This window comes from Larus michahellis, chromosome 3 (genome assembly GCF_964199755.1).
Source record: "Larus michahellis chromosome 3, bLarMic1.1, whole genome shotgun sequence".
NCBI lineage: Eukaryota > Metazoa > Chordata > Aves > Charadriiformes > Laridae > Larus > Larus michahellis.
In genome coordinates this window covers 22,851,803-22,879,166 of record NC_133898.1, presented here as the reverse complement: position 1 = coordinate 22,879,166, position 27,364 = coordinate 22,851,803, and the positions used below count along the sequence as shown (strand labels likewise).

Genomic DNA, 27,364 nt, shown 5'->3' with positions numbered 1-27,364 from the left:
GTATCTCTATGCAGTCAGCTTTCTCTTCTGTAATGGCAAGACAATTCACCATCTGATAGCTCAGACCATTCCCTCAGCTGGCAAGCTCTTCCTGCCTGCTGTTTATACAAACAAGGCCTGTGGAGCATTGTTGCTGACTCTTTAAGAGCTCTAGTGACTTGGCTAGGAAGTTGCACTTGATGAAGCATGTCCTTAGGGTGTCCTTGATACGCTTCCTTGGGTGACACACTTCATCTTTTCACACTCCACTTCACAGGAGCATTCGTTGTCCAGCTGAACCACACATTTAGACAGGCTACCTACCATACACTGATGTAAGATAAGTCATTTCAATGATATGTGTGAGCAAACTTTCAAGACTTTTTTTTTGGTCTCATGATGTCTGTGCTGAAGAAGAGTTGCTGCTGAGAAGAAATCATAATTATGCCAGCAAGAATACTTATCTAGCACAAACTAGTTCTCCAGTAGAGGATTTTTTTTGCAGCCTCCCCTGAGTTTTTAACGTAGCTGCAGCTTTTGCTTTTAATATAACAACGCTTCCTAAAGTGCATGTTCTGAGTCATTAGCAGCTCATTACAAATGTCAAATATCAAATAATTAATAACAACATTTACACCCAAATTAACTCAAGGAAAAATCTAGTGGTCCAAAAATACTCTCATTAATCATTCTTTAGTCCAGTCCTGCCCATGCTAGAAATCAAAAGTCACGAATTAGCCCTGTCCTGCTCCCTCCAAACTGTGGCTTAAAAATCAGAAGTAATTTTTTTGTGGTTAAAACAGTCTGAATTATTTTGTTTGCCTTGTGGTAACTTGAGACTGTATCTCATACTTGGATCACGGTTTTCATTATGATTTTAAGTCCCCATGACAGCTGCAGATTTCCGGTTTAAGGAAAGACGAGATTCTCCCACACCTGACTCCATTTTGGGTAAAGAAACAAATTTTATTACTCTGCTAAAACTGCAGTGAATACAGGTGGTATGTTTCAAAGACAGCCGATAATCTATAGAATCAGGTAATACATTGGATTGATTGTGAAATTTTTTCTTCATATGCCTTTCAATTTACTTTTTTGTTTCTTAAAGCTTCTTGCTTTAAGAAACAAATTTCTCTTGCCAGAGAAATACTTTTTTTTCCCCCTTGCATTTAGGATTTTGCATCTTAAATATTGTTTCTACTGGAGTGCTTCAGTGACAATGTCAAGATTTTCATACGCTGCAATCCAACAGGGCTAAAAATGCAGCCAAATTTTCTGATAAAACAGCAGAAAACTTAGCCCAAGAGCTTTGCAAAAAGGCCGTAGGAAATTCTCAGATAAAAAAAAAATTGAAACATCACAAGTTTAATACAGAACAGACACTTTAAACACTATATTCTCATAGCTGAAGCCTGCACAACCAGACTGTTGTGAATTAAAAGTTTGGCTCTCTAATCATAATAATTCAAAAAAGAAAATAAAGAGCCATGAGTCTTTGCAATGAAGCATTTCCAGATTTCCAGTATCCTTTTTTTCAGTGATTTCCCTGACCATGTCTATCATCCTCTTTTAGCCTGAGGTTTCCATGATCTTTAGGCATGATCCTCAGAGGCACTACACAAGTAATCTTGGCTACATCCGCACTGTGTGAGGGGAAGAGTGCCTGGGAACACCAAACCGATGTCCTCTCAACTTCGAGCCAGGCTGGTGTCAGCTGCGACGTGCCTGGAGGGACAGGCGGGCAAGCTGAGCCCCCCGTGCCCAGCGGGCACAGGCTCACCACGGGGGCTCTGGGGAATACATGTGCCCAGGAAACATGGCTTGGTGGTCGCACAGTCCTGGGCTGCCATTCACTGCATCACCCTTGTCTTTCCAGAGCTACCCCTCCGTAAAAAAGTCACCTGGCTTTAGTTGTACCGGTGTGGTTAGATGCAAGCCTCATATAGAAACATAGAATCATAGAATGTGTTGGGTTGGAAGGGACCTTTAAAGGCCATCTAGTCCAAGCCCCCTGCAGTAAGCAGGGACATCTTCAACTAGATCAGGTTGCTCAGAGCCTCATCAAGCCTGGCCTTGAATGTCTCCAGGGATGGGGCCTCCACCACCTCTCTGGGCAACCTGTTCCAGTGCCTCACCACCTGCATTGTAAAGAACTTCTTCCTAATGTCTAATCTAAACCTACCCTGCTCTAGTTTAAAACCATTGCCCTTCATCCTATTGCTACGTGCCCTTGCAAACAGCCCCTCCTCATCTCTCCTGTAGGCCCCCTTTAGGTACTGGAGGGGTCTATAAGGTCTCCCCGGAGCCTTCTCTTCTCCAGGCTGAACAACCCCAACTCTCTCAGCCTGTCCTCGCAGCAGAGGTGCTCCAGCCCTCTGAGCATCCTCGTGACCCTCCTCTGGACCCATTCCAACAGGTCCATGTCCTTCTTGTGCTGAGGGTTCCAGAGCTGGACAGAGTACTCCAGGTGAGGTCTCACCAGAGCGGCGTAGAGGGGGAGAATCACCTCTCTGGATCTGCTGGACATGCTTCTTTTGATGGGGGCATGTCCAAGGGCTCTTTATGCAGCACTGCGTCGGGAGACCGGGGATGCTCATGTAACTCCCTGCTCAGCTGCTTTAACTCCATTGGTAAAGCACTTCAGCAGCAAAGCTGTGTAGGCACGAAACCTGTGTGTATGCTATGCCTAAATTTGGAAGGAGCGGGAGGGGATCTGCAGATCTACATGTGTGAAATAAGCTTTTATCACCTGCTGCCTGCAAACCAGGCACAAACTCACATCTGAAGGCCCAGTTTTGCCCTGTGGTTTCCCCAGACACCCTCCCTCCCTACATCTTTGTATGTTGCTGTTACTCAAACAGGAACTGTTTGTGTTTGCAGCCTTTAGCAGATGATGCAGTTCTTTTATCTCCCTTTGGCATCTCCCTGCCAGTTGCGGATGCAGCCGCGTACGCATCTGAGAGCGAATTTTCTAGGGCAGCACTATGAGGCAAAACGCTTTCCCTATTTGTGTTCTGTCTGCTTTCATCCCAGCTCCTCCCACGTCCCTTGTCTGAGCCTTTTTTTTATATCCTCCTCCCCTTTGGCTGGTCTCTGCAAGACCAAACTGGTACTTGTTGCTGGTGCTGGAGTCTTATGTCAGGTCAACCCCTGTGGGTCACAAACTTGAGCTTCGGTGGCCCTGCAGCTGCTTCTTGACGCAGGAGGGTAATCGGTCTGACCATTCTTTGAGCCTCTTGCCCCTGCCTTGGCAGCTCATCAGAAGTGCCATTGCCATGCCAGCCCACCTGGCTGCGAACTGCGCAAAAATCCCGAAGCGACTTACAGACCTTCCTGTTCAGTGCCTCCTTTGTGACTATGCAGAGCCATGGGGCTTGTCGTACTGCTGGGAAATGCTTCTGCACAGTGCCCTTTCCAGCAAAAGTCCCACAGCCCCCAGGACTGCAATTTAAAATGTCACGCAGAAATGTCCCGTGCTTGCAGATGGAGCCGGGAGCCGGCATCTGCCAGCTGTGGGATTGCTCTGAAAGGCAGAGTGAGACCCCTGACCCTCTCCAGAGCTGCGGGTCCAGCAGCTACTTCACCAGTGCCGTCAACAGTGAAAAAAAAATGTTGAATGATGCAGAGCTGTCCTCCTCCTTGTCACGTTCCTGCTTGACTTGCTTAGGTGCTTTTGAAACCCCTGTGAGCCTCCCCCCCCGCCCCCCGCCATTGCTTTGTAGGGCCCTCAGCGCTGAAAATCAGTCTCAGCATGACCCTCCGTCCAAATCTTCACCCCCATCAGAAACCTCAGCCGCAAGGCTGTCGTACCATTTCATACGCTGCTTTTATTTTTGGACCTTTAGACCCATGACACATCCTCTACAAAGGTTAAATTCAAAATTAGCTGCACGAGCATAGAAAGGAAAGTCTGTCTCTCAGCCTACGTTATAGTCCCCAGCCCCCTCCCAAACAAAATGGAAGCGTCTCTGGTTCACGGCAGCCTACACAACAGCGAGCTGCAGGAGCTGTAAGCTATTATTTTAGCTCCCAAGGAAAGTAATTACTATAGCAACCAACACATCCGAACGGCTCTTTGGCTGCTACTGAGACGCAAACAACTTGTGCACAAAGGCACATCTGAAACGTGCCGCGTAAAGTGTTCTCGGGTAGCTGCGTTTTTTGAAGAGCTGTCTAAAACGTGCATAACTGGCTCCCGATAAGTGACTGCCAGAATAAGAGCAAGCAATTGCACCATGCCATGATCCTAAAATAACCTAATCAATGGCTCAGTATATTTCCCCCTGAAGAGATGAAGCGGGGGAAAAAAAAAAAAAAAGCGCAGGCTCCATTTTAAGCCTGTGTGCTGGGGAGTACCCGGCAGAGCTGAATATACGTTCAATAAACAGACAATAAAATGGTGGGGGGAACGTCTCCCCTTTTGTTATGCCTACTCCCTGCAGGCTTTAGTGGCAGCTCGTCCCTTTGGGCTTACATGAAGTTCGTTGGAAAAAGGAGATTTAATTGCAGCCTTGTAGTGCTGGAGGGTGTAACAAGTGATGTGTGCCTTCTTTTCTGTGTCTGCGCAGCAGACAGCCCAAACAGACCCCATCTCCTGCTGCAGTGCTGGGGCCGTCACTGTCGCTGTCGGTGAATAAGGAAGCTTCTTGGGCAACAGCAAGCTGCAATCATCATTGCTTAAGTATTACAGCATTTGGAGTGTTTCTGCTGCCTTCACATCAAAATGCCACTGGTGTAATAACAGCTTGGTCGTTTCTGGGCTCTGCGTGCAAAGCTGCACCGCTTCCCGGTGCTGAGACGAACCGCTTGGGTTCCCCAAAACAAGAGATCTGGTCTGGGCCAGGAGTGCTGTTGAAAGATTCCCCACAGGGCAGATACAGACGTGTCACCTGTCTCAAAGATGGTGGGCGGCATTACCATCACGCTCCTGCTCCGTTACTCAAGGCAGCTCTGCTGAAAACGGGGGTTATGGATCCAGGTAACTCAGAGCAGAGTTGGATCCTATAAGTGATCACAACATGTCCCTTCACAAACCTGAATCGCCTTTTAAGATTTTTTTTTTCCATCAGTTGAATCCTAAAGTCCTGCTCTGGGTCCAGAATAAACTGAAAAATCACATGTGGGTTTAAAATAAATACAAAATTAAGGAAGGAAGTGTAGTGATGGAATTTATTACAGAAGTGCCTGAGGACCAACCAAAAAAGGATCTCGTGATAGTAGGTACTGCATGACAGAGAGTTTTGGTTGACTGCAGCCTTTTAAGCAAAGTCACTTGATTTTGGATTGATTAAAGAAAAACATCTGAAAAAAAGCGCAAAAATAAAGTAGCCATAAGAAAATAGCACAAGCGTGTGTAAAATCCAATGTCTCGCTTCTGCCTTGCAAAATGGTACCTGCCCCGCGGGCACCTGGAATTTCCAAGCTGCTAATCCCAGGGAAATAAATTCTCCTCTGTAATTTTTCTCATAACAAGTTTATTTTCTGACAGCGGTTGACAGTGCATTAAATGGCTCCCTCTTGAAAAACAAACAAAAAAAAGAACAACACCAAAAACCAAACAACTAAACCCGAAAAAACAAGCTGTTCTTTTTCACAGTGTGCCTTTTGATTAGCTTTTTTGGGTGGGGGAAAGACAGAACCTTTCACTCCCAGGCTGACTTCCCAGCTTGCCTTTGCTGCTGAACAGAAATGTCTTGCCTGATGTTGAGGAGCTGGAGCCACGAAGTAACGTGCCTTCGTGCCATGCCTCTGCTATACCTGCAGGGTCTCTGGCTGTGACAGAGCGGATAAATCCCTGCTCCTCACAAACATTTTGGGGTTTGGGTTGCAAAAGGCTGCTGCAGTACCTTTTCGGTCAGAGCAAGGGGAGATATGGAGAGGAGAGCTAGCGCGCTGCCCAGCTGCTTGTGCAGAGCCGCGAGGCAGAGAAATTAAACCGAAGTCTTGGAAATGTGCAGCAAGCTTTTCTGAACGCTCACCGGCTGTGGAAGTGACCTGCTGCCAATGGCAGGCACGTTCAGGCCCAGGACTGTGGTTTTCCACCGGGAAGAAAGAAGAGAAAAATGCAAGGAGCTTACATTCGATCCTCGCTATAAGCAGAACTCAGTGCCACAGCGAATAGGCATGAAATGAACTCTCTCTTAAAAATAGGAAAGCCAAAAAAAAAAAAAAAAAATCCAGTGTGGTGAGATGCTGAACACGACTTGCTTGTATCCTGCCTCTTCCCCTTTTCTGCCTCCCCAACTTGCCAGAGGTGTAGAGGTAGGACACACGCAAAGGCCACTGATGAGAAATCCCCTCGGTAAGAAGCAGGAGTCTTGAAGGTACCTTGCTCAGATCCTGAAGCTGACATTTCTCCACTGCCCTCACTGCTTCATGCAAAATTCAGTCTTGTGCAAGCTGGTTTCTTTTCTGGTTTCTCTGTCAGCTTGAAAATGGGGTGGATGGTTCCTGGACAGATTTGGTTGTGGTATTGCTTTTGCACCTGCACCGTCTTAGATGTCACTGAGGCCCGAGTGATCTTGCATCTGTGATCTGTGAAGGTACGTGAGAAAATGAAAGAGTGTGCGTGACTATTATATCTGACAAAGAGTTGGATCCGGACCTCCTCTGGTGTGAATCAGAGAAGTAAATCAAAATGGCAGCTCCTGTCGTGTTAAAAAACCCCACACCTTAAGGAAAACCCGTCTTTGCGAAGCAGAAACGCTTCCTATGTCTGGAGAAGCATGTTAAGAGAGAGGTGCCGAGGGAGCTGAGGTACCACAGAGTGATCTTCTGGGAATGCTTTGCTTGGGAAAACCCTTCATGAATGGGTTATAAACGCGGCTGCCCCCACGCTTCCACCCGCCAGGAGCCTTCCTCGCTCCAAACAAACTTTGTGCGGCCCCTTTCAAAAGGGAGGCGGTACTGATGAGCAGTGGAAAACGTGTTTACTCGCGATGCTGTTGGCAGAGGGAGAGCGCTAGTTGTGAGGGTGCAGAAGGAAACGCGGGCACGGCTGTGTGCGTTACACCGCAGACACGAGGCCATCGTTAACAAAGAAGGGCAGGTTTCATAACGAGCCCTGCTCAGCCCCGGGTGGCGGGGTTTGTTTCTGTGTCAGCTTGGAATCTGTAGCTTGTCGTGTCTAAAAGTGATGGCTGTGTTGCAAATGAGTATTTAGCAACCACCGGTTGATTGATTGAGGTTTTTTGGTGGCGGTTGTTGGAATTATTGGTTCTTTGAACAAATTCTGAAAGCGGGCCCTCTTAAAAATGTGACAATATCAAATTGTAGTGAAGTTCTTAGCGCCTCGCACTTGAGCCTTGCCGAGAGATGTCAAAAATGTGCACACACATTACTTAAATATTGCTAGGGTTTTTCTCGCTGACTGAAACTGCCTGCAAGGACCTGAGACAGACGGGAAGAGCTGGTATTTTGAGAGGTGATGATTTTTGATGAGATCCAGGTCAGGGGCCACGTGAACATGACTCTGAGAATAACGCCTGGCCAGCAAATGCCCTGAGCCCGATTTACGGCTCTGTCAGCAGGCGCTAGACCTGCCTTGTGCCTCCCGCGGAGGCAGGGGGGGGAGGGTGCGTAAAGGTAGAAAACAGCATTTTGTCATGTCATACTGTGCAAGGGCCCTGAAAGCTGTGTCGGTGTACAGAAAGCAGGGGAGAAGAGCTGGTGGCGGTGATGCTCTATCCTCTGGAAGCCCAAACGCGCAGGCTGGCAGCCGCACTGCCTGGCCCCGGCTGCGTAAGCCTGAGCCCGGGCAGCTTTCCTCCCTCTTTTTGGTGCCCTTCCCTCTCTCCTCCGCCACTTCCAGCCCACCAGACCCAGAGGGCCGCTGCCTTCCGGGGGAAGGCTCCTCTCCGTGCTCTATCGCATCCCTCCGCAGCTGCTTTGCTGCTTGCCGGCTGCCGTCCGTCCGTGGCGGGGAGATGCATGGCGTAACTCCTCCCAGTGCTGGAAGGCAATCATGTGATTTTTATGATTGCTCTCCAGACCTGTGTTTGCTCTGCTCCCGGCCACCATTGCTTCCTCCTGAGCTTCCTTCCCTGCCAGGGCCACAGCTCCTGCCGGCGGTGCCGGGGCCCAGGTTTCGGGGAGCAATGACAGAAGTGAGGAGGGAGGTGTTCGGGCAGATGCCGCAGGAGGAAGGAGGAGGAGTGGTGGAAAAGTTCATCTTAAAGTCGGACACCGTGAAAGTGGAGATCCTGTCCTTAGGGTGCATAATCGCCGCTCTGGAGACAAAAGACAGGGATGGGAAGTTTTCAGATGTTGTTCTAGGCTTTGACACTTTGGAAGGTGGGTCTAAATCTGTTTCTTTAAAAATCAAAGTTTAAAAAAAAAATAAAAAATAATCAAGCAATTTAACCAATGTTCTCTGGTTTGATTGCTACACTGCATGATCTGCTTCTAACAGTCCCCTCCAAATCGTGTGCTGAATAAATACAACTCCTGCTGCCTGTCCTGGGCTCAGTGGTGGGCAGGGAGCAGGAGCACTGGTGGCTCCAGGGTGCAGTGTCCCCCTCTGTGTCACGCTTTGACCAGCAGTGACAGACGCCTTTTCTGCAAATCCGCAAAGAATACAAGATCCCATCAGGCTGTTTTAATCAAAGATACACATGGCTAGCGAGCTGCGTGTCCCGTGAAACAGCAGGACAGCAGTCACCTATTTAGTACTGGTGGGATGCAGAGAGAGACACCTCTGAATCCGTAAGCACACCTGGAGACCACCCCATCCTGTCCCAATCCTTCGGTTTAACCACCTGCTGCTTTTCCGGCCAGGTTACACGAGGAAGCACCCCTTCTTCGGTGCCGTCGTGGGTCGTGTTGCCAACAGGATTGCGAAGGGGAGGTTCACCGTGGAGGGGAAGGAGTATCAGCTGTTCCTCAACAACGGGCCCAACAGCCTGCACGGAGGAGCCAGGGGATTTGACAAGGTGAACATCAGGCTGGTGGGTCCCGGTGTCCTCTAGCACACAGCCTGGGGGGTTGTGGCAAGAGGATATGATGTCTTCATTCCTGACCCTGTAGGGTTTTCTGGGGGTTATGGAGTTGAATCAGGCCCCAGAAAGTGCTGTGGGTGCAGGAACAGGGTGAAGCGAGACCCTGTGAGCCGCTGGGTTGGGTTGTCTTTGCCTGAGTGGCTTAGCAGGGCTCACTTACGTCATCCTTGGATGCCATGCAGAGGGTTGCTGTGCTGCTTCTGTGTTACTGCAGCCCTGAGGCCTCGTGAGCCCAGTTCTGATGGGGTTACCCTGGGGCGAGGAGCTGCTCCTGCAGAGCCTGGGTTGGGACATGGCAGTGAGGACCCAGCCTCATGCACGATGGAGGCTCCCGAGGCACCAGCTGCACCACCCCCCAGTGGGTGCTGTAGTTGTCCCCGTGCCCAAAGAAAGTTTCCTGGGGAGCAGTGATCCACGCAGGCTCACTCGCACCCACCGTTTTGAGGCCGTTTCCTCCCCGTAGCTCCTCACAGGGTCAGAAGGTCCTGCGTTTGCCGATGGTGAGCGTCCTTGCTGTTAGCGTTTGGCAGCACTCCCAAGCACAGGGAGAGCAGGGTGGTGCTGCGGGTTCAGTGCGGTTATCGCATTACCCCCTTCGGTACCGCTGTCATCCCAGTGACAGCATACCCCGGTACCCCGGACTCTCGCTCCGGTTCACAGCAGCCGGTGGCTAGATCAGGCCTGCACAAATGGCCCAGCATCACTGTGTCCCCCCCCCAGCCCTTCCCTGTGACCTCCCGAGATAAAATAACCTTTCCCTGGTCCCAGGACACTCAGCCCTTCCTATCTTCTCCCGAGAGCTGCTACTGAAGTCCAGATACCCTCCATGTGCTGCAAGTGGTAAGAGCAGTGGAGCATCCTTCTCTTAAAACGGCTTTGCTGATAACTCTCCTGATTGCAGAGCAGGCTCAGAAGCCTCTGCTTTCCCGAAGCCTTGGGCTTTGTCGGATCAAATGCATTTGTAACCAGCAAGTAGCTGATCCACCTTTTTCCCAGAGGAACTCATGTGAATGTGCTGGCGCGGCTGCTTTCCTGGGTTAATGTTTTGTTTCCTGAAGGGACATCCAGGCTGATGGGACAAAAGTCAGAGTGCCTGGAGAAAAGCTCGCTTCTGGGCAGCGCAGTGTGAACTGGCATCAGACTGGGATCAAACGCTCCTCAAGCAGCCTTAGCGAAAAAAGGGAGTATTGGGGTGACTTGGCTGTTGTAGACCCAAAGAGGACAATTTGGCTTAAAAGTTCTTTATATGCCCTGACCTGCTGTGAGCCAGAGCTGAAAACATGCACCCCTTTGCCCCCGGAGCTTTCAGGCTGTCTTCTGCAAACAGTGGACGTGGCCTGTTCTCCTGCCTCTTCCCCTTGCTTGCTGAAGGCATGCCATCTCGGTGGGTACAAGGCAGTGACACCTCCCAGCCCGGGCTTTGTGTCCTCCGGCCCATGGGGCACCTGCTCAAGTCCCCCTCCAGCCAGGGGACCTGTCCCCCGCCACTGCGCAGGGACCTGTGGTCAGCCCTAACGAAAACAAGACTGGCTGTCAGCTGTGACTATCTTGGTCATCTTGTTGGATTTCCCTGATCTTGCAGACCTCGGTGCTGCAATCAGCCCGTGGTCTGATGAAAAGGAAGCTTGCAGCCACGCTTAAGTAGCAGCAATACCTGACCACACTGCTGGGAGACTGGGGGGACTTCAGAAAATAACCCACTTAACTTTAAAAAATAGTGATACCAGTATGCTTGCTGGCCTTTAATAGCTTTTTCTTTGAAGAACTTAAATAGAAACTCATACACAAAACCACAGCATCCCACAGCTGCGGGAGCTGCAGTCTGGTTACCACATTTAGCACCCTCAGTTCCCATGTTTGGTGAAAATGTTGGCTTTTGACAAGTGCCCCAAGTTTGTGATCCCTGCACAGGAGATGAAAGGAGTCATCTTTGTGGTAAGGGTGACAGAGCACTGGAACAGGCTGCCCAGGGAGGTTGTGGAGTCCCCTTCTCTGGAGACTTTCAAGACCCGCCTGGATGCAGCCCTGAGTAGTGTGCTCTGGGCAATCCTGCTTTAGCAGGGGAGTTGGACTAGATGATCTCTAGAGGTCCCTTCCAACTCTGAAATTCCGTGATTCCATGATTCCGTGATCTCAAAGGCATTATCTGGCCCCTGCCCCTAGATCTGTCCTCTAACCATTCCTTAGGTAGGTGCAAAGCTCCAGAGGCTGGGCACCTCACCTCTTGTCGCACATCCGTCCTGCAAGGGGCTGAGACACCTGCTTAGCATCAGGTCCATGACCAAGGTCAAAACAGGCTGTCTGGGCAGCTAAATTTACCGTGTGCTGTCTTACTTCTCTCGACACCAGGTTCAGCTCCAAGCAGAGCCCTGGTCTCTGCCAGGGGCAAGAAATGGAGAGGTCCCAGTTCTCTGACGTGTGGATGTATCTGGTACTATTTAACTAAACCTCATCCCACAAGCAGGAGCTCCCAGTGTGTATTCACATTGCCCTAGAAGCCAGCCTGGAGTTAGCTGAGGGAAGGGCGGCAGCTTGTTGAAGCAACATTGCACACCAGGAGATCCACGGCAAGGGGAATAAGTCCAGCTTCAGGGCAAAAGTCAAACATGCGGACCCTCTTAGGCATGGAGTAACACAGACAGACCCCCATCAGAGCAAACTGCCTCGTTTGTTTGGCTGCTCATTGAAAAACTCATTCCCTGTTGCTGGCCCTGGCTGGCCAAGAGCAGGCTGGTGCTTGTTTTTTCTCCCACTTCCCTTTTTCAACAAGTGGATATTGGTTTTTAGTCCCCATCTAGAAGTAAGAGCAGGAAAGATGATTGAAAAAACCTTTTTTTCAGTGCATCACTCCTTGAGTACCCTTTGCCCTTGGGTTTAGCTCAGCTTGAGGCAGGATAGAAGGGTTTCCCATGACTGTCCCACCAACAGCAAGCTCCTTGCAGGTTCTCTGGAGCCCCCAGGTCCTCCCAAACGGCGTCTGCTTCTTCCGGCTCAGCCCTGATGGTGAGGAAAGCTACCCTGGTGACCTGAAAGTCTGGGTGACCTACACGCTCAGTGGTGGGGAGCTGGCCATCAACTATCGAGCCCAGACCAGCAAGACGACACCCATCAACTTGACCAACCATGCGTACTTCAACCTCGCAGGGCAGGTAAGCATGGAGAGATGAACCCTGTGAAGGGCCACTGTGCAGGGGAAGAAAGCCTGGGGATCCATGGGATGATCTGTGGGCTTCCCACGGGATTGTTGGGACCAACAGGCTGATCTGAGGGCACAGCATGCTTCTGGGGACACAGCGATGGGAGTTGTCTATGCATCATAGGCCGGGACAGGACTGAATCACATAGACCTCAACTGAGGAGGTGTTACCCCAGTGCATTGTGAACAGAGACATCCCATCATGAATATTAACTCTCCTTTTGTGAGTAACTGAGGAGTTTGAGTCTCTCCTGGTCCCTCAGGAAGATCACAGAGGAGGTGCAGAACTGGCATGCCCTAGTGATGGACTGGCATGTCTTAGCTGTCTTCTCTTGGTGCTTCTGAGACAATGTACTGAACCCTGGCGTGGATGGTGCAGCTGAGATCAGGGCCTGAGGTGCCAGCCAGAGTTATCAGTGCAGCACTGAGATACCCACGTCAAAATGGGGAGGAGAAACATCATGGAAAAGGGGTGTGAGGCAGCCAAGGTTGCGGAGTGGGGCAGTAGCAGGGCGCAGAGGGCTCTCACGCACCAGTCCAGAGTCCTGCCACCCTTTTTATGACTGGGCTTGGAGGAAGAGGATCTGGGAAATAAAATGTTGCTAGGCAGAGCAGTAGGATGGGATGGTGCGGTCGCACTTGGATGTGAGACGAAGACCCTTATAAAGGGTTAGTGAGAGACATCCCAGCCCCTCCATGCAGGAGGCCTGCTCAGGCTACTGCCGTAATTAATAATGGCTGCACAGTTGTTAGTTTGCCCTCTGTTTGTCTTCCCAGCGGTACAGCAATATTAACACCCAAGGCACGCAACTCAGGTGTGTTTCCAGAGGAACAGGAGACCTTTGGGCATGAAATTGCTGCTCAGATTAGACAGTGACGTGCAGGCTCAGCTTTGATCCTGCTCCCCTTCCAGCCTAGCAGGTTCCCTGCCAGCATCCCCGAGACTGCAGGGGAGGAAGAGGAGCGCAGCCTCCCGCCCTGCTTCCTTCCCCTTCTGCCCGCCGCTGTGTGCTCAGCCACCAGCGTGTTTTGCCTGGTCGGTGTGCAGGGTGGTGGTGCTTGGTGAGGCACAAGTTCAGACTGACGGTCTCAGCCCTGCAGGATTTATAGCCCCGAGGTCCCATGCAGCTTTTTGCCTGCGCTGCTACCTTTGTCCCCCGTCCAGGATCAGGGCAGGATGATGGCCAGGAGGTCCCCCAGGCACTACCAGATGGGCTGTAGCACCATGATGGGTGGCCACTTCCCAGGTGTGCCGAGGGCTGCTCAAACGGCAGAAGGGCGGCAGCAGGAATCACAGTATTTCCCATCCTCCCGCAGGGCTCACAGGATGTCTACGACCACGAGATTTCTATTGAAGCTGATGCCTACCTGCCTGTGGACGACACCAAGATCCCTACTGGTGGGTGAATCCTGCGGCACATGGTGGAGATGGCTTTACAGATGGGTGTCTGTGGATGTCGGGGAACAGCACTGCCCAGCAAGGGGGGACACACCAGGGTCCAGGGGATGCCAGGCACAGTGGGACCCTCACCCACGGGCACAGTCCCATGGCACCTGAGCAGAGCGGGCAGAGCAGGGTGCGGGTAACAGTGTCCACCACCAGCCCCAGCCCTGGAGAGGGGGTGGGCCAGGGTCCATCCAGGGGGTGGAGGCAGGAGCAGCAGGAAATGGGGCCAGAGACAAGGGGGCTGCAAGGCTGCAATGTGGGTCCAAGGGGGATGCCGCGACGTGGATCCAAGGTGCCCATCCAGGAGACAAGCTACCTATGGCACGGGACCAAAGCATGTCCCTCCAGACCTGTTTGGCCGGCATTTCCCTGCAGGCCAGTCCATTGTTCTCCCGCGAAGGCTGTGCTCCGGAGCGCCGCTGGCATCAAGGAGAGACACTGGCTGTGGGTGGGAGGTGTGCCTGAGGGTGGCATGAGCCTCTGGGGTGGTTTCTGGTAAAGCGTGGGCTCTGCTGGAAATGTCAGGGCTCGTTTCCCTGATGCCCTGGCAGGGCTGCTTTTGCTGAACGCACCTTCTGACTGCAGGAGGGAGAGGAAGAGAGGCTCAAAAGAAAAAAGCTTTTTAGCTCAGATGTCTGCTAAAACCAGGGCTACGTCCGCATTCGTGAACCAAAAACCGCTGTGCGTGCACGCGTCGGCTCGCACCGGGAGGAGCAGGTCTCCCAGAGCAGGCGGCTTTTGCTCAGCTTGGTGTGTTGTGCCAGGGCTCGAGCTGGGGAAGAGCTTAAGGCCGTACTGAACCCACTGCCCTGCTTCTCCCCGCTGCTTTCGCCATGGAGCTGTTTCACATCTTAATTGCGGCCAGCTTGCCGCCGCTGCTGCTTTTTGCAGTTCCCTCTTGGTGTTGTGGGTAAATGTAGCCTTTGAAGCTGATAAGGCTGTGTACGGTCTCAGCCCTGGGGTGAAGACAAGATTTGTGCAACTATTACAGAGAAAGCCATTGCGTGCAATGGCGGCTGTATTTTATTTAAGTGCCTAAATCACTGTTTGTTTGTTTACTTGTTTGTTTGTTTTTTCAAGTTGTTTTTCCTCCCTGTAGCTGAATTCAGTACAGGCGCTCCTTTCTGATAGGATCAGAAGCCACAGAAATGTTCTGTTTGTCGGGTGGAGACCGATGTTTCTCAAGGCTGGCAGAGCAGACGGGGCGCAGGGCGGCAGCGAGCAGAGCACGGCCCATGGGGCTGCCCCGTCCCCGGCGCTGGCAGCGGCCCGCTGACCCCTGGAAACCTCGCCCTTTAGAGAAGGGCAGAAAAACGGGCCGTTAGGGGAAAAAAAATCCCCTCCCCTGCCCTTCCTCTCTCACCTCCCCCCATGCAAATGCCCTCGCCTTGGGGTTGGCATGGCTGCGTTTAGCACTGTGTTTAGTACGTCTCGGGGTTGTTCTCACTGCAAGAGCTTTAGCACAGGGGGCTGCATCCCCGCATCAGGCCTCAAAGAGAGACTTGAGAGAGAATGCTGGTTTTAGGTTCTTAAACCTTCTTCTCCTGAAACAGTGCCCTGAGGCAGGGTGCCACTGGTCCCAGCAGACAGCTTGCATTGACCATCCCGGCAGCTGAGCCACCTTCGTGGCCATCTCATGGATGTTTGTTCAGAGATCTGGGAGGATCTGTTCATTTATTTATTTGTTTGTTTATTTAGAGATAGTATATGTATATAAATCTTACGCATATATAAATATTAATAGCTAATAAGTTTGGGGTTTATACTGATCACAGAATGGCAGGGGTTGGAAGGGACCTCTGGAGATCATCTAGTCCAACCCCCCTGCCGGAGCAGGGTCACCCAGAGCAGGTTGCACAGGAACGTGTCCAGGCAGGGTTTGAATGTCTCCAGAGACGGAGACGCCACCACCTCCCTGGGCAGCCTGTGCCAGTGCTCTGCCACCCTCAAAGTAAAGAAGTTCCTCCTCATGTTGAGACGGAATATCCCATGTTACAGTTTGTGCCCATTACCTCTTGTCCTGTCCCTGGGCACCACTGAATTAGCTTGTATAGTTACAGATACAAGTGCCTCCCCTCCTGTTTTCTGGCTCCTTGGCTTTGCTTTGTCCCAGCTAAGCACAGCAGTTGTCCCCGGGGGCTGCCAGCTCTACTGGGGGACAAGGTGGCGATGTCCCAGCCCAAGTCACAAGGCAAGCTTGCTCGAAGCAGAGCACCATGACAAGACAAGGATCACAAACGGCTTAAAACCCTCAGCTCCCCAAAGTGAGGGATCTCAGCCCAGCTGGCGTGTGGGTGCGTGGCTGACACTGCTGTTCTCCTCGCCCAGGGGAGGTGGCCGCTGTGCAGGGCACCGGCTTTGATCTCCGGCAGCCCGTGGAGCTGGGGAAGCACTTGCAGAAGTTTCACTTGGACGGCTTCGACCACAACTTCTGCCTGCAGCAGGCGCAGGCTCGACGTCTCGCGGCCAGGTAGGCTGGGATCCGGGCAGGGTTCCCCCACCCCTGGAGCCACGGAGTGCCTGTTTGGCCAGCCCCTTGGTATGCTCCACTGGCATCTCCCCAGGGCTCGCCACCCACCCACCGGCAGGGCCATGGAGGTTTACACCACCCAGCCTGGCATCCAGTTTTACACCGGGAACAACCTGGATGGCTCCCTGAAGGGCAAAGGTGCCGTCGTGTACCCCAAGCACTCAGCTTTCTGCCTGGAAACCCAGAACTGGCCCGATGCTGTCAACAAGGTGAACTGTCCCCCCTCCAGGAGCTGCTCGGGTCCTGTGGCAGGGGACCATACCACCACCCATGTCTCTGGGGCGTTAGATATATAGAATCATAGAACGGTTTGGGTTGGGAGACCATCTCGTTCCATAGGGACACCTCCCACCAGACCAGGTTGCTCAAAGCCCCATCCAGCCTGGCCTTGAACACCTCCAGGGATGGGGCAGCCACAGCTTCTCTGGGCAACCTGGGCCAGTGTCTCACCACCCTCATAGTGAAAATGTTCTTCCTGATATCTAATCTAAATCTCCCCTCTTCCAGTATGAACAGAGTCTGTTTGGTGAGGGGACGCATTGTAGACACCAGAACTGAGGCGGGCACAGATTGCAGCATCCTGCGGCGTTAGGCAGGGGTTGTCCAGCGCTGCAGGGACCGGCCCTGTGCAGCCCAACTTCCCAAAGGCATGGGGTGTAGAGCAGAAGACCCCACCAGGGCCGTGCCACATCCTCCCCAGGGGCCCTGAATTCAACCAGGGGGAGGACTCGCCTACACAGCCAGGCACTTAAACGCTGCTGCTGGAAATGCCGGCGGGAGCCGTGGGACGAGCTGAGGGGATGTGGCCATGCCCTCGTGAGCCGCCCTGGTCCTGCGGTGTGTGCTCACCGTCACTGATGTGCTGCTGCCGCCTCTCCCCAGCCCCACTTCCCCAGCGCCCTGCTCCGGCCGGGTGAGGAATACAACCACACCACGTGGCTCCTGTTCAACGCCGCTTGAAGAACGGGGATGCCGACTCCTACCACCAAGAGCGGTAAGCGCCTCTAGCAGGTTAGCCAGAGATTCCCCCCAGGTGCCCGACAGCACTTTCAAACTACCCTGGGTGATGCATCCCACCTGGGAAACTTTTCCTCCTCTGTGGTTTTCGCCTGTGGTTTCTGCTGGCTTTAACGCGGCTTTAATGCCACTGTCTGGTCTGTGCAAAGCTCTCACCCTCTGTCCAGCCTCACCCTGGGCATTAGGTTTTGTTTGGCAGTAAAAATGCACTGAAAACACCTTGTTTAAGGACACGGCACATCACAGCTCACACTACGGCGGGGGAATACCTGGGTAATATTCACGTGGAGCGTGTGGGAAGGCGGATGAAGTTGCAGTTGTTCGTTACGACGTCGGCTATTCCCAGCAAAGCGCTCTGAGCTGTGCTGGCTGCTGCTCCCCCCACCGCCGCTGACCTGCCCAGCAGCTCGGTGGCAGCTCATCAAAGGGTGCCCTGCCCAGGGCGACGCGCGGCCGCAGCATTGCGATGGCCCCGGGCACGCAGCAGTCACGCAGGATAGCTTTGGGGAGGAGGGTGTGCTGGGATTATCCCAGCTGGCTGCCCCGGCTCCTGGGGTTTAGCTCCTGTTTCGCAGCCAGCTGCGATAGTTGTGCGAGAGCATCTTCCATGCCACACCTCGGCTGCTGAAGTGAAGCGGGTGCATCCATCCCTACTCCTGAATATACGACCACAGGAGGAAAATTGTCATCTTAATGAGTTTCCACGTGAAATGTGTATCACACCCAAAACCCTGTAACCAGGACCTGGCTGATGAAAACCTCCAGGTTTCTGAGGTTTCATAAAAAATTGGCACAAGCCAGGGGGATGGCAGTGACATCCATTGAGGGAGCCGGCGCCCCTCTCCCCAGGGACAGAGGAGGAGCCGGCCCCTGGGCCAGGCACCCCGTGCGAGGCACCGCAGCCCGACTCCCACCTTCTCCTGCCATCCTGCTGCCGAAGGGGCCGCACAAGTCCAGGCTCCCACTGGCAGATTGCAGCTGGGGCCCGCAGGGCTCCAGTACGCTTCCCCTGCTGCGGGGCTGCGGGAGTGACCCTGCCACCAGTGGAAGTGCCTGGCCATGGGCTTGCAAACATGGCAGAGCCGTCACGATCAGTTCTGCCACCCTGACCCCCAAAAGAAGCACCCCGCTGCTCTCCCGCAACACCCCGACTGGTGAGGCGTTGCGTGGCTGCAGGTCACACTGTGTAAGGGCTGGTATCCTTTGGAGAATAAAGCCCAGCGGATCTGAGCTTGGGAAATGCTCAGTTGCAACCCAGAAGCGGAAGCACCACCACCCCCGAGAGCGGGGTCTGCCCACCCCACCAGAGACCTGGGGTACGCGTCCCCTTGCCCTGACCCCCGGCTGGGCTGCGCAGGGTGCACACACCCTGTCCGGAGCTGCAGGGTCACAGGCGGCAGCGGTCACACACCGCCCCCTCAGCCGGGTGCGTTTTCCGAGAGCTCCCAGACGCTGCATGGAATTTTTGGTGAAATCCTACCAAAGGCAGGTGAGAGCCAGAGCTGCGCGGCCTGCTCCGAGGCTGGCGACTGGAGCTGAGGGGAGGCAGCACAGTCACCCTCAATTTTGGTCACCACAGAAGCACAGACACGACTTGCCCCTGCTCCTTCGCTGCACCTCGGCAGCGCTGGCTGTCCCACCGCGGCCACAGCTGCACAGCCCTGTCTCCTTGCTGGGCTTAGAGGAACCCCGGCCCCTACAGCGACCCAGGCTCCTCTCCTCCGTCTTCCAGCATCTCCGGGTACTGACGAACAGGTACCAGTACAGCTGTCGTGTCAGTCTGCAGGTTTATTGTGGAGTAGGTTTGCCTTAAAAGAGTACAGAAGAGGACCAAATTCCGGAGCAGCAGCACCCACATGCCTCTCTCGCCAGGTACGCTATGAACCGGGCAGGCAACGCACAACCAATAAATATTCCAAACACAAGTCACGGGCTTCGGGTGTTCCTGCCAAAACCACTGCAGGGCAACATCTGCATCACCCCTGCTCTCCCATTGTGGCAACAGTGGAATTTAATGGATATTGCCAGAGTACTGATCATCACAGCTGGCAGATGAAACACCGTTCCCCATGGCCGAGCCCCACGGGAGCGTCCAGGCAGACGTGGAACACCCCAGCAGTCAGGAAGGGGCAGTATGACAGCACGTGCGGAACATGGACACTTTTCACTCGTACACTGAAAAAGCTCCATGAAGTCGCTGTTAACGGGAAACCTGATTTTTTGCAAACCGTGGGTTACCCAAGGTATGACCAAAGTTAGCCTTGTAATTTTTTTTTCCATTTAAGATGCTGTGCTGTGGTTTACACATTGGAAGCAAACCGCCACGACAGATTTTGTGAGAAGCCCATGCAGGCCTCACTTTCCATTTCAGTGCTTGTTTACTGCCAAAACTGGCCTTTATTTCTGCTAGATATCCTATTGCAGTAAAAAAAAAAAAGTTTGCTTTTTTCCCCCCCCTCTGCCTACTGGTTTGTTTGTTCACAGTCTAACACTGTTTCCAGTCTTTTGCTGTGGTCTGTGTCAACAAAGTGCCTTATCATGCAATTCTTGACTACAGAATGAGGACAAACACCGAGTCTGACATACCTATACGCAAATAATTAATCCTGCAGGTGTGTATTTGCTGTACGAAATTAGCTTAATTCAAAAAAAAAATCACCTCCAGCATCCGGGCTGCTTTAAAACGATAGCGATTTCTGTGAAGTGGGTTAGAATTCCTGAGGTCAGCTGTGAGAATCCTGCACTTTAAGGAGGAAAGTTTGAGCGAGCTGCAGAAAGACTAATAACAGCTTTCTTTTGCCTCTCAAACACATTTTCCGAAGGTCCTTCAGAAAGTAGGTCAGAAGATCTTATGTCTTCCCTCAAAAAGGGAAAACATGCCGTGAGACTTTTTATATTAATAGCCTAAAGAACTAAAAAAACCTCAACAAGCCAAAGTAGCAATCGTCAAGTTATTAATGACTTCTATTACGTTCAGAGGTCTCTGCAGATTCATTTAAAAGTTGTTGGCATTTTGAATAAAAGCTCATCCCTTAAATTTCTGGGCATCTGGTATCACAACTAGTGAAGCACCACAGAGCAAGCTTTGCAGAATAATTGGATCAGGGAGAAAAATGAATGCCCGCTAAATATCAAAAAGGAATAAAAAGGCCATATGCAAATTTTTAGCCATCTGCAAACAGGGACGGATTTTGAATTCCATTTCAAAGAACGCAGAAACTGATCCTTTCACCAAAGGCCATTCAACAATAAATGTGAGAAGTGACTAGTTTGAGAAGACACCGACATTAGTCATTCCCATTTTAGACATTTTTTCATCCACATTACATGGCACACAGCTAAAATTACCCAAATGTTAACAGAAGCCGCAGGGTTACTACAAAGAAGTTTTAGTTAAAAATACACATTTTATTTCAATGTGCCAATAAAAAAGTCCCACATTTTCATATCACAGGAAGTTAATTCATACAATAAAAAGAGACCTGTGCTAGTCTATTGGTGTGACTAACTCAGAAGACCCAGATCATGCCAAATTTTAGTTGATTACTCTTCTATCTACATTCTTACATTTACAAAGACACCACAAAATCCCTTATAATAATGTAAGCAAAATAACTTTCTTCCTAAAAGATTAACTTCATAACTTTAATCCATTCTTTCAGGACTTGCACTTCTTTGAGGGCTTCCTGATGGTGAACGACTGAAAGGAAGAGAAATCGGAGTTAACGGTTCAGTAGTCATTTGGGATTCACAAATACAGGAAAAAGCAACAGGAGGATACCTACACTACTCTGTCACCCTTTAAGCACTGTTATTTTAATAAAATAACCAATCGCTATTGACAAAGTTAATGGGTTGATGATTTAACACTAGAGATAATACATTTATTTTATTTCTCTTACTTTCACATTTTTGCATTTCTCTACTGTTATTTTTATAATACAACTTAAATGTGATCATTGTAAAGTCATCTAAAGGGTGCTACAAATGGTGACCTTCATGGAGGCAGGATACTTCTTCCCTGTTCTTGTACAGCAGCTTGTCAAAATATTTATGAGCATTTATTCAAGTCCCTTGTGATTGTTTGTGAGGTTAGAGACTACATACAGAGAAGTTTTTAAATGAAGCAAACCTAAGTGTAGACGTTCTATACACATGAAAAAAAAAAGAACCAACTTGCAGGGCAGAAGGATCAGCAAGGCAAGGGACACATCCTGGCAGGTCTACAGCTGTTCTTACTAGGATATATCCCCTCCCCGCAAATCCCAAACACCAAAGTTGTAAAAATGAACTATTAAAGAATTCAAACTAAGGAAAAAGTGCTGCTGATTCTGTCAGTACGCATATATGCATACACACAGAGATATAATTATTTACCAACTTATTGGGGAAAAAAAATAAAAATCTGAGTAACAGCAGTAAAAATAACAGGCTTGGTCTTCCATTCCTGACTGCTATGCCAGGATACTCCCCTCTACCTTCCCCAATCTCACTGTAGCTCTCAATGAGACCCAAAGCTGATTCCCACATTTATTCTGTGCTTAAGCTCACCAGCAGAAAGTCTCCGTGCAAGAAAACTGTTAGTGAACTGAAATGAACACAGGAGCAGACAAAGGCAAGACGTAACACTGCTACATAATCAGTATCCCAAGATATTATCACCATGTATATATATTACCATATATAAAACCACAATCACAACATTATTTCTGTCAAAAAGATCTTGGCAAAATACCTTTCCAGTATTTTCCTACAAGCAGCAGTCAAACTCCTCAGCAGAGATCACTGCAGATACTAAAATGCCAGCTCTACGGAGTCTACGTTATTAGTAGGGAGATCAACATACCTTCTCTTTGGAGATGGTGATCGGGACTTTGACCGACTGTCAAAACAGAATATCATCAATGCAGCTTAAAGGTCAAATGGAACTTTTATATTACAAAAAAAATAAGCATCTTAGACAGCAATGGAATTATTATAGGAATCTAGCCAGAAGCTCTTTAAAACAGCAAAGTTTTCAAATCAACTTCTACTCTGACAGGGATTCTCAATTCATTTAGCGTGGAAATTAATTTTAAGCAACTGTCTTCAGTAGAGAAAACAGGAAAACAAGGGGTAGTACTGAGGTGAGGCAGGGAGAAAAGAAACATCATCACAGATTCTTGCTGTTTTATCAACAGCACTAGCAAAGCTGAAGCCATTTATCTGAGGGATAGACAAATTTAACAAAACCAAGCATAAAGATGTGAAAAAATCAGTATTATTTTGGAAACTAGAAAGAGTTAATGAAAACAAAGATATGGATGAGAGACATATTCCAAATAACTGCAGGGGAAATTTTATAATCTCAGTCATATCGCAAACAGATTAGCTGGGCACCCACGTTTGGGAAATTTTTTTCTAAAGGACCAGGCTCTGTTACTCATGCAAACGCAATACTGAATTCTACGCAATAGCGCAGGCTTTATCTCTGTATGCTTACCTCTTAGCCGGCGAGCCAGATTTTGATCTGCCATGAGACCTAGACCTACAAGAAGAAAAAACAGCTCAGCAGGGAAGCTGGTAGCGTGCATGCTCCCACATTTGAGACAGCAAGATTCACACTGGAAGTTTAAGAACTGGCACGTTGGACACACTCCTGCAACTTTCCAGGGCTTTTCCCGCAAAGTTTCAGAAGAGAGCTTTTTAAATGGATTCTGCATATGTTCCTCTGTACTTTGGTCTCTGGCTGATGACTGGTGTTTGCTGATGCAGATGGCAGGAATACATGAACAACCCAAATCATGAACAGTATTTTCCCAGAGCTAATAAAAAGCTATGCTCTAAACTTGCACGTTTCATTAGGCTTGAGTGACATCTACCACTACAGTTGAAACTGGCTGCAAGCAGCATGCTCCTACAAATATCTTCTGCTCAGTGGAATTCAACTTATACATGCACTTGCTTAAAGTATTTTTTTAAATCTGTCTGAACTTAACCCTTGTGAAAGTGTCAGTCTATGAGATAAGACTGCTGCACTGTATAAACACTAATACTGCCTAAAAGAATAACTGAAATTTTTAGGTTCCCGAAGGAAGTGTTCTACTTTCCACATCCAAGGCTTTCCACAACAACTTGCAGATGTATGATGTGACGCCAAACATCATGTAATACTTATGCAGTCTGTCTTCCTTACGAATGAAGAGCCTGTCTCTGGGCGCTAGGCATTCCTTTGATTCTTCTGTAAAGAAACCATCTTTCAATTGCCTCATGTGGAAGTTTAACGGTGACTTCATTGGAGTTAAACACCAGTATTTTGCACTTGTCTGTACTTGTACGTCTGTAATTGCCTCAGTCACTTAATCTCTACTTACAATGACAGGTGTCACACAATAGAGTCTAGAAATGTCACTAATAGTATCCTTTACACTGGAGAAAACCATCCTGGTACTAAAAAAAGAAAACAATGGCGGTAAAATCAAGACGCTTTTATCTTTGAGAGTCTGTTGACTGTAGCTGTTTTCTACTCATCACTGATAGTGAACCGTGATGAGCTGTGATTGAGTCACGTTGGAACAACTGGTATTAAGATTCAACATATTTTAGTAACAGGTAGGGAAAGTGTACCTGATCAGGGGAAAAGCATTGCTCTACTGCCTCAGGCCATTTCCTTTCTCTTTTTACTAGCTTACAGACTGTTTGTGTGAGCTTCTGCTCTTAAGTAAGCCATCTTCTGGTCCTCAGCTCTCCATTCCCTAAAAACTCCTGTCACTGCTTACTGTTCCACTCTCAGAAAATGCCACCACCACCTTTCAGCACTGAATCTCCCACCTTCAGCTGCAGGCTTTTCCATTTACTCTCTTCAGCTAAAGTTTCCCTTTATTTTTTTGTGTTTCTTCATGGTTGACTACTATGTTATTTATTTCAAAGAGCAGCTATCAAACCAGAACAGTAGGCCTGGGCATGGGCTGGAGCAAGAGCAGTACCATCTCCTTCAGAGCAGAACTTCAGTTTACTCTTGTTCTCCTATGACAGCTTGCCGAGGACATCCGATCAACCTATGTCAGCCACACTGCCTGGACAAGGCTGCACAAAGCACAAGCTGCATTCACTTACTATGGAAGAATTAAACTTCAACTTAAGAGAATGAATGACAGTCTGTGTTCCTTTAAAATTTGATCATTGCTCTGATAGCACATTTCTTGGTACAAAATAATTCTGACAGCTGTTTATCTCAAATTTAATTCAGCTGCTGCAGACTGACACCTTGTTATTCAACAGAACTGGAAAAAGCTGTAACACTCATGGCACTAGCAAGCCCTTCATGACTTGCCTGGCTATATGCGTTAATGCTTTAACACACTACCGTAAAGGGCATCCTGATTTCTCTGATAAATAATAGGAAGAATCCACAATCTCATGTGTGCTATTCAAAGAAAAAAGCTTTTCAGATTAATTCTAAGTTTGTTTGTTATGTTAGCTGTTAATGCAACCTGATCAAAACACTACTTCTGATGACCACTGGGACCTGGGTATCAGTGATATGGAAAATAATAAAAAGAGAAAGAATAATCTTCTGCACTGGTTTTTAAAACTACAGACCCCTACGTTTGTGGAGAGAAAAAACAAACTTTTTCTGAAAATGTTAACAGCTGTTACAAAGCGTAAGCAGACTTTTTAAGCAATTTTTACTAAGTATCCAGAGTCACAGAAGAGATCTTACCTGCTTCGGGGCCACGTAACAGATCTGGATCTAGATCTGGACCTTGACCTAGACCTGAAATAAAAAATTAAGATGTATTAAAACAAAATTAAAGAAGTCAACTCAACCAGAAATTATGACAATGACAGCACTACTTAGATTAACGTCTATGCGTTGAACTTAAAACATACATGATAACTAAACATCTTGGACATCAAAATTCATCATGGGATATGCAGCTGTGTAAGGTCTCAAAACTAATTGTATTACCATGCCTGTAACTTCAACTAAGATTATCAGAACTTTTAATGTAAAGGTCAACACCTTTTGTAACCTGCTATCCAATACCTTCGTGAATGGCTTAATTAAAAACAAACAAACAACAAAAACAAAGCACACAACGTAATAAAAATTACTACTAATTACCTTGATCTCTTCAAGGAACCCGATCGGGACCGGCGGGGAGACACAGACCTAGACCTACGAGGCGAAACCGACCGGGACCTACGATAGGAAGCTGACCTGGACCTGCAAAGAAGTCAATTAAAGAGTTGTACAAGTGTAGCTTTTTCTAAGCAAAAGAAGCAAATAGGAATAAAAGACAAAACTTCAGCACACCTCCTACCACGACTCCGACTGCGTGACCGAGAATACCTTCTTCCACGGGACCTTGAACGGGATCTAGACCGGGACCTGGTTTTAGGTTAGAGAAAACAGGTATCAGGAAACAGCTGCAGCAATCGGTGCACGTGAGGCCCTGCTGAAGTCAAAACTGATTTCAGACAACTAAAGAACTAGCATCTGTCAGTTGGAAAAATGTCTGGGCCTACTTGTCTTGAGCATTTACTACCTAGAAAAATGTTAAAAGCTGAATTACATTGCAGAATTACATTAGAATAGAAAACACTGTAATGCGTATTTAAAATAAACCTTGCAAGTTTGCAGGTCGACCCTCTTTGGCCCAAGGTCTAGCAGATCTAGACGGTCTAGAAGTATCTATAGCCGATCGCTGCATCTAGGTGTTCTCTTCAATCTAACGACGATCAAACTGACAGCCCAATGAGCCAGGGTGAGGCTTGATTGACGCAAGAAGATTTTTCTAGGTGGGAATGTGGTCAATCTGGTGTTCCTCTTTCTAAACCGGAGGGGGGCCCCAATTGAAAGCCAAATTTACTGTTACGGCGATCACCGTCTCAAATTTTCTGCCCTTAAAGAATAAGGTGAAGCTACGTGTAGATGGCTCGAGGGGATCTGGCCTCTTATGCTGATCACCTCAAGGTCTAGGAGGATCTTAAGTGTCGGATTTGCAAGGCGCCTCAGCATGAAATCTTAAGGCTCGTGACATTCTGAATCAAGGCGACTGACTCAAACGAAGAAACCTGAAAGGTTTTGACCAGGTTGATTATTAAGATATTAACATTTGATAGAAATAGCAACAAATTTTAATATACACCTATACATTTATTCTAGCGTTAAAGTTTAAAGAAAACTGGCGTAACATTCTGTTCTTTGCTAACAAGAGCTACATAAAAGTGCACCGGTGAAGCAACCCAGCCGCTCTGGCCCCACACGTACCTGCTCCTCCTTCGGCGACTATAGCGGTGACAATCATAAGCATAGTGGCCTTTCTCACCACACTCATAGCATCTGTCATTAGGGTCAAAGGGGCGCCGTGCGGGAGGCCTGTCGTAACGGGAGCGACGAGGCATCCCCGTTGACACTTCCACTCTCACCCTCGAGCCACATATCACCCTGCAACAAGTCCATGATGGCTCTAAGTTAATTGTTACGGTATATGGCAGAGCTACAAAGGCAAGAAGAACCTGAGAGAAAACCCCGATTCTCTCTCTGTTCTTAAAACCGGCTGCGGCTCCCGCGAACACCTGAAGCGCACACGTACTTCCCATCCAGTCCGCGGACAGCATCCTCAGCATCCCTCGGGTCTTCAAACTCCACGAAGGCGAACCCCGGCGGGTTCCTCGCGATCCACACGGTTCTCAGGGGCCCGTAGTAGCTGAAGGCTCTTTCCAGCTCGCCCTTGCCCGCGCCCGTGCCCAGGTTCCCCACGTACACCTTGGTCTCTGCCGGGAGCGAAGCCGGTGTCAGCGCCGAGCGCGGAGGCGCCGCCCCCGCCCCGCCCCGCCGCTGGCGCCGCCATCTTGTTCGCGCGGCCCGCTCCCGCCTTCACCACGAGCAGCAGCTGCGGCCGCGGCCGCGCCCCCTCCCCCACGGCCCCTGACGCAAAATGGCGGCGGCGGCGACAACGGCAGCCACGGCCGCCTCGCCTCCCTTCCTTCCCTGCCCTCTCCCCGCCCGCTCCGCTCCCCGCCGCGATCCCCCCCGCTTCCGCCAACCGCCCTCCCCGCCGCGCAGCCGCCCGCCCGCCCGCCGGCGAGGCCCCCGGCAGCTCACCGCCTCCATAGCGGCCGTAACGCGACATCCCAACGGCTCCGCCAACCGCCTCGCCGCGCGCAGGCGCCGCCGCCCGCGCCTGCCCCCTGCCTTCCCCTCGGCGGCG

At 49.9% G+C, this 27,364-nt stretch overlaps 2 protein-coding genes across 4 annotated transcripts; one reads left to right on the top strand and one right to left on the bottom strand.

Annotated features, from left to right (window-relative positions):
• The first annotated feature begins 7,815 nt into the window (after positions 1-7,815).
• GALM (galactose mutarotase) lies at positions 7,816-21,470 on the top strand. 2 transcript variants are annotated; one of them, XM_074579114.1, is made up of 8 exons: positions 7,816-8,271; positions 8,755-8,909; positions 11,918-12,124; positions 13,489-13,570; positions 15,947-16,088; positions 16,183-16,357; positions 17,031-17,142; positions 20,828-21,470. In XM_074579114.1, the coding sequence occupies exons 1-7, from the start codon at positions 7,905-7,907 to the stop codon at positions 17,106-17,108; spliced, it is 1,206 nt and encodes a 401-aa protein (XP_074435215.1). In that variant the 5' UTR covers positions 7,816-7,904; the 3' UTR covers positions 17,109-17,142; positions 20,828-21,470. The 2 variants fall into 2 exon arrangements, with proteins under 2 accessions (XP_074435215.1, XP_074435213.1); XM_074579112.1 differs by having other exon boundaries at positions 7,902-8,271; positions 8,755-8,924; positions 20,828-21,323.
• Positions 20,553-27,360, bottom strand: SRSF7 (serine and arginine rich splicing factor 7). Of its 2 annotated transcripts, none has more exons than XR_012586028.1 (9): positions 27,259-27,360; positions 26,747-26,927; positions 26,422-26,598; positions 25,465-25,539; positions 25,273-25,374; positions 24,868-24,921; positions 22,648-22,692; positions 21,901-22,047; positions 20,553-20,865 (listed from the first exon to the last, which is right to left on the bottom strand). XR_012586028.1 is itself a non-coding variant. In XM_074579115.1 (9 exons), the coding sequence occupies exons 1-9, from the start codon at positions 27,284-27,286 to the stop codon at positions 20,811-20,813; spliced, it is 753 nt and encodes a 250-aa protein (XP_074435216.1). In that variant the 5' UTR covers positions 27,287-27,360; the 3' UTR covers positions 20,553-20,810. The 2 variants fall into 2 exon arrangements, 1 of the variants encoding a protein (XP_074435216.1); XM_074579115.1 differs by having other exon boundaries at positions 22,012-22,047.
• Positions 27,361-27,364: the final 4 nt, after the last annotated feature.

Coding starts and splice junctions, on each gene's coding strand:
- GALM (XM_074579112.1), top strand. CDS start 7,905: ATGCATGGCGTAACTCCTCCCAGTGCTGGAAGGCAATCATGTGATTTT. Junction 12,125..13,488: donor ACTTCAACCTCGCAGGGCAG/GTAAGCATGGAG, acceptor ATCCTCCCGCAG/GGCTCACAGGATGTCTACGA. Junction 16,089..16,182: donor GCTCGACGTCTCGCGGCCAG/GTAGGCTGGGAT, acceptor GCATCTCCCCAG/GGCTCGCCACCCACCCACCG.
- SRSF7 (XM_074579115.1), bottom strand. CDS start 27,286: ATGTCGCGTTACGGCCGCTATGGAGGCG. Junction 25,375..25,464: donor AGTCGGAGTCGTGGTAGGAG/GTGTGCTGAAGT, acceptor ACTTCTTTGCAG/GTCCAGGTCAGCTTCCTATC. Junction 22,693..24,867: donor GTTACGTGGCCCCGAAGCAG/GTAAGATCTCTT, acceptor TTCTTCTTGTAG/GTCTAGGTCTCATGGCAGAT.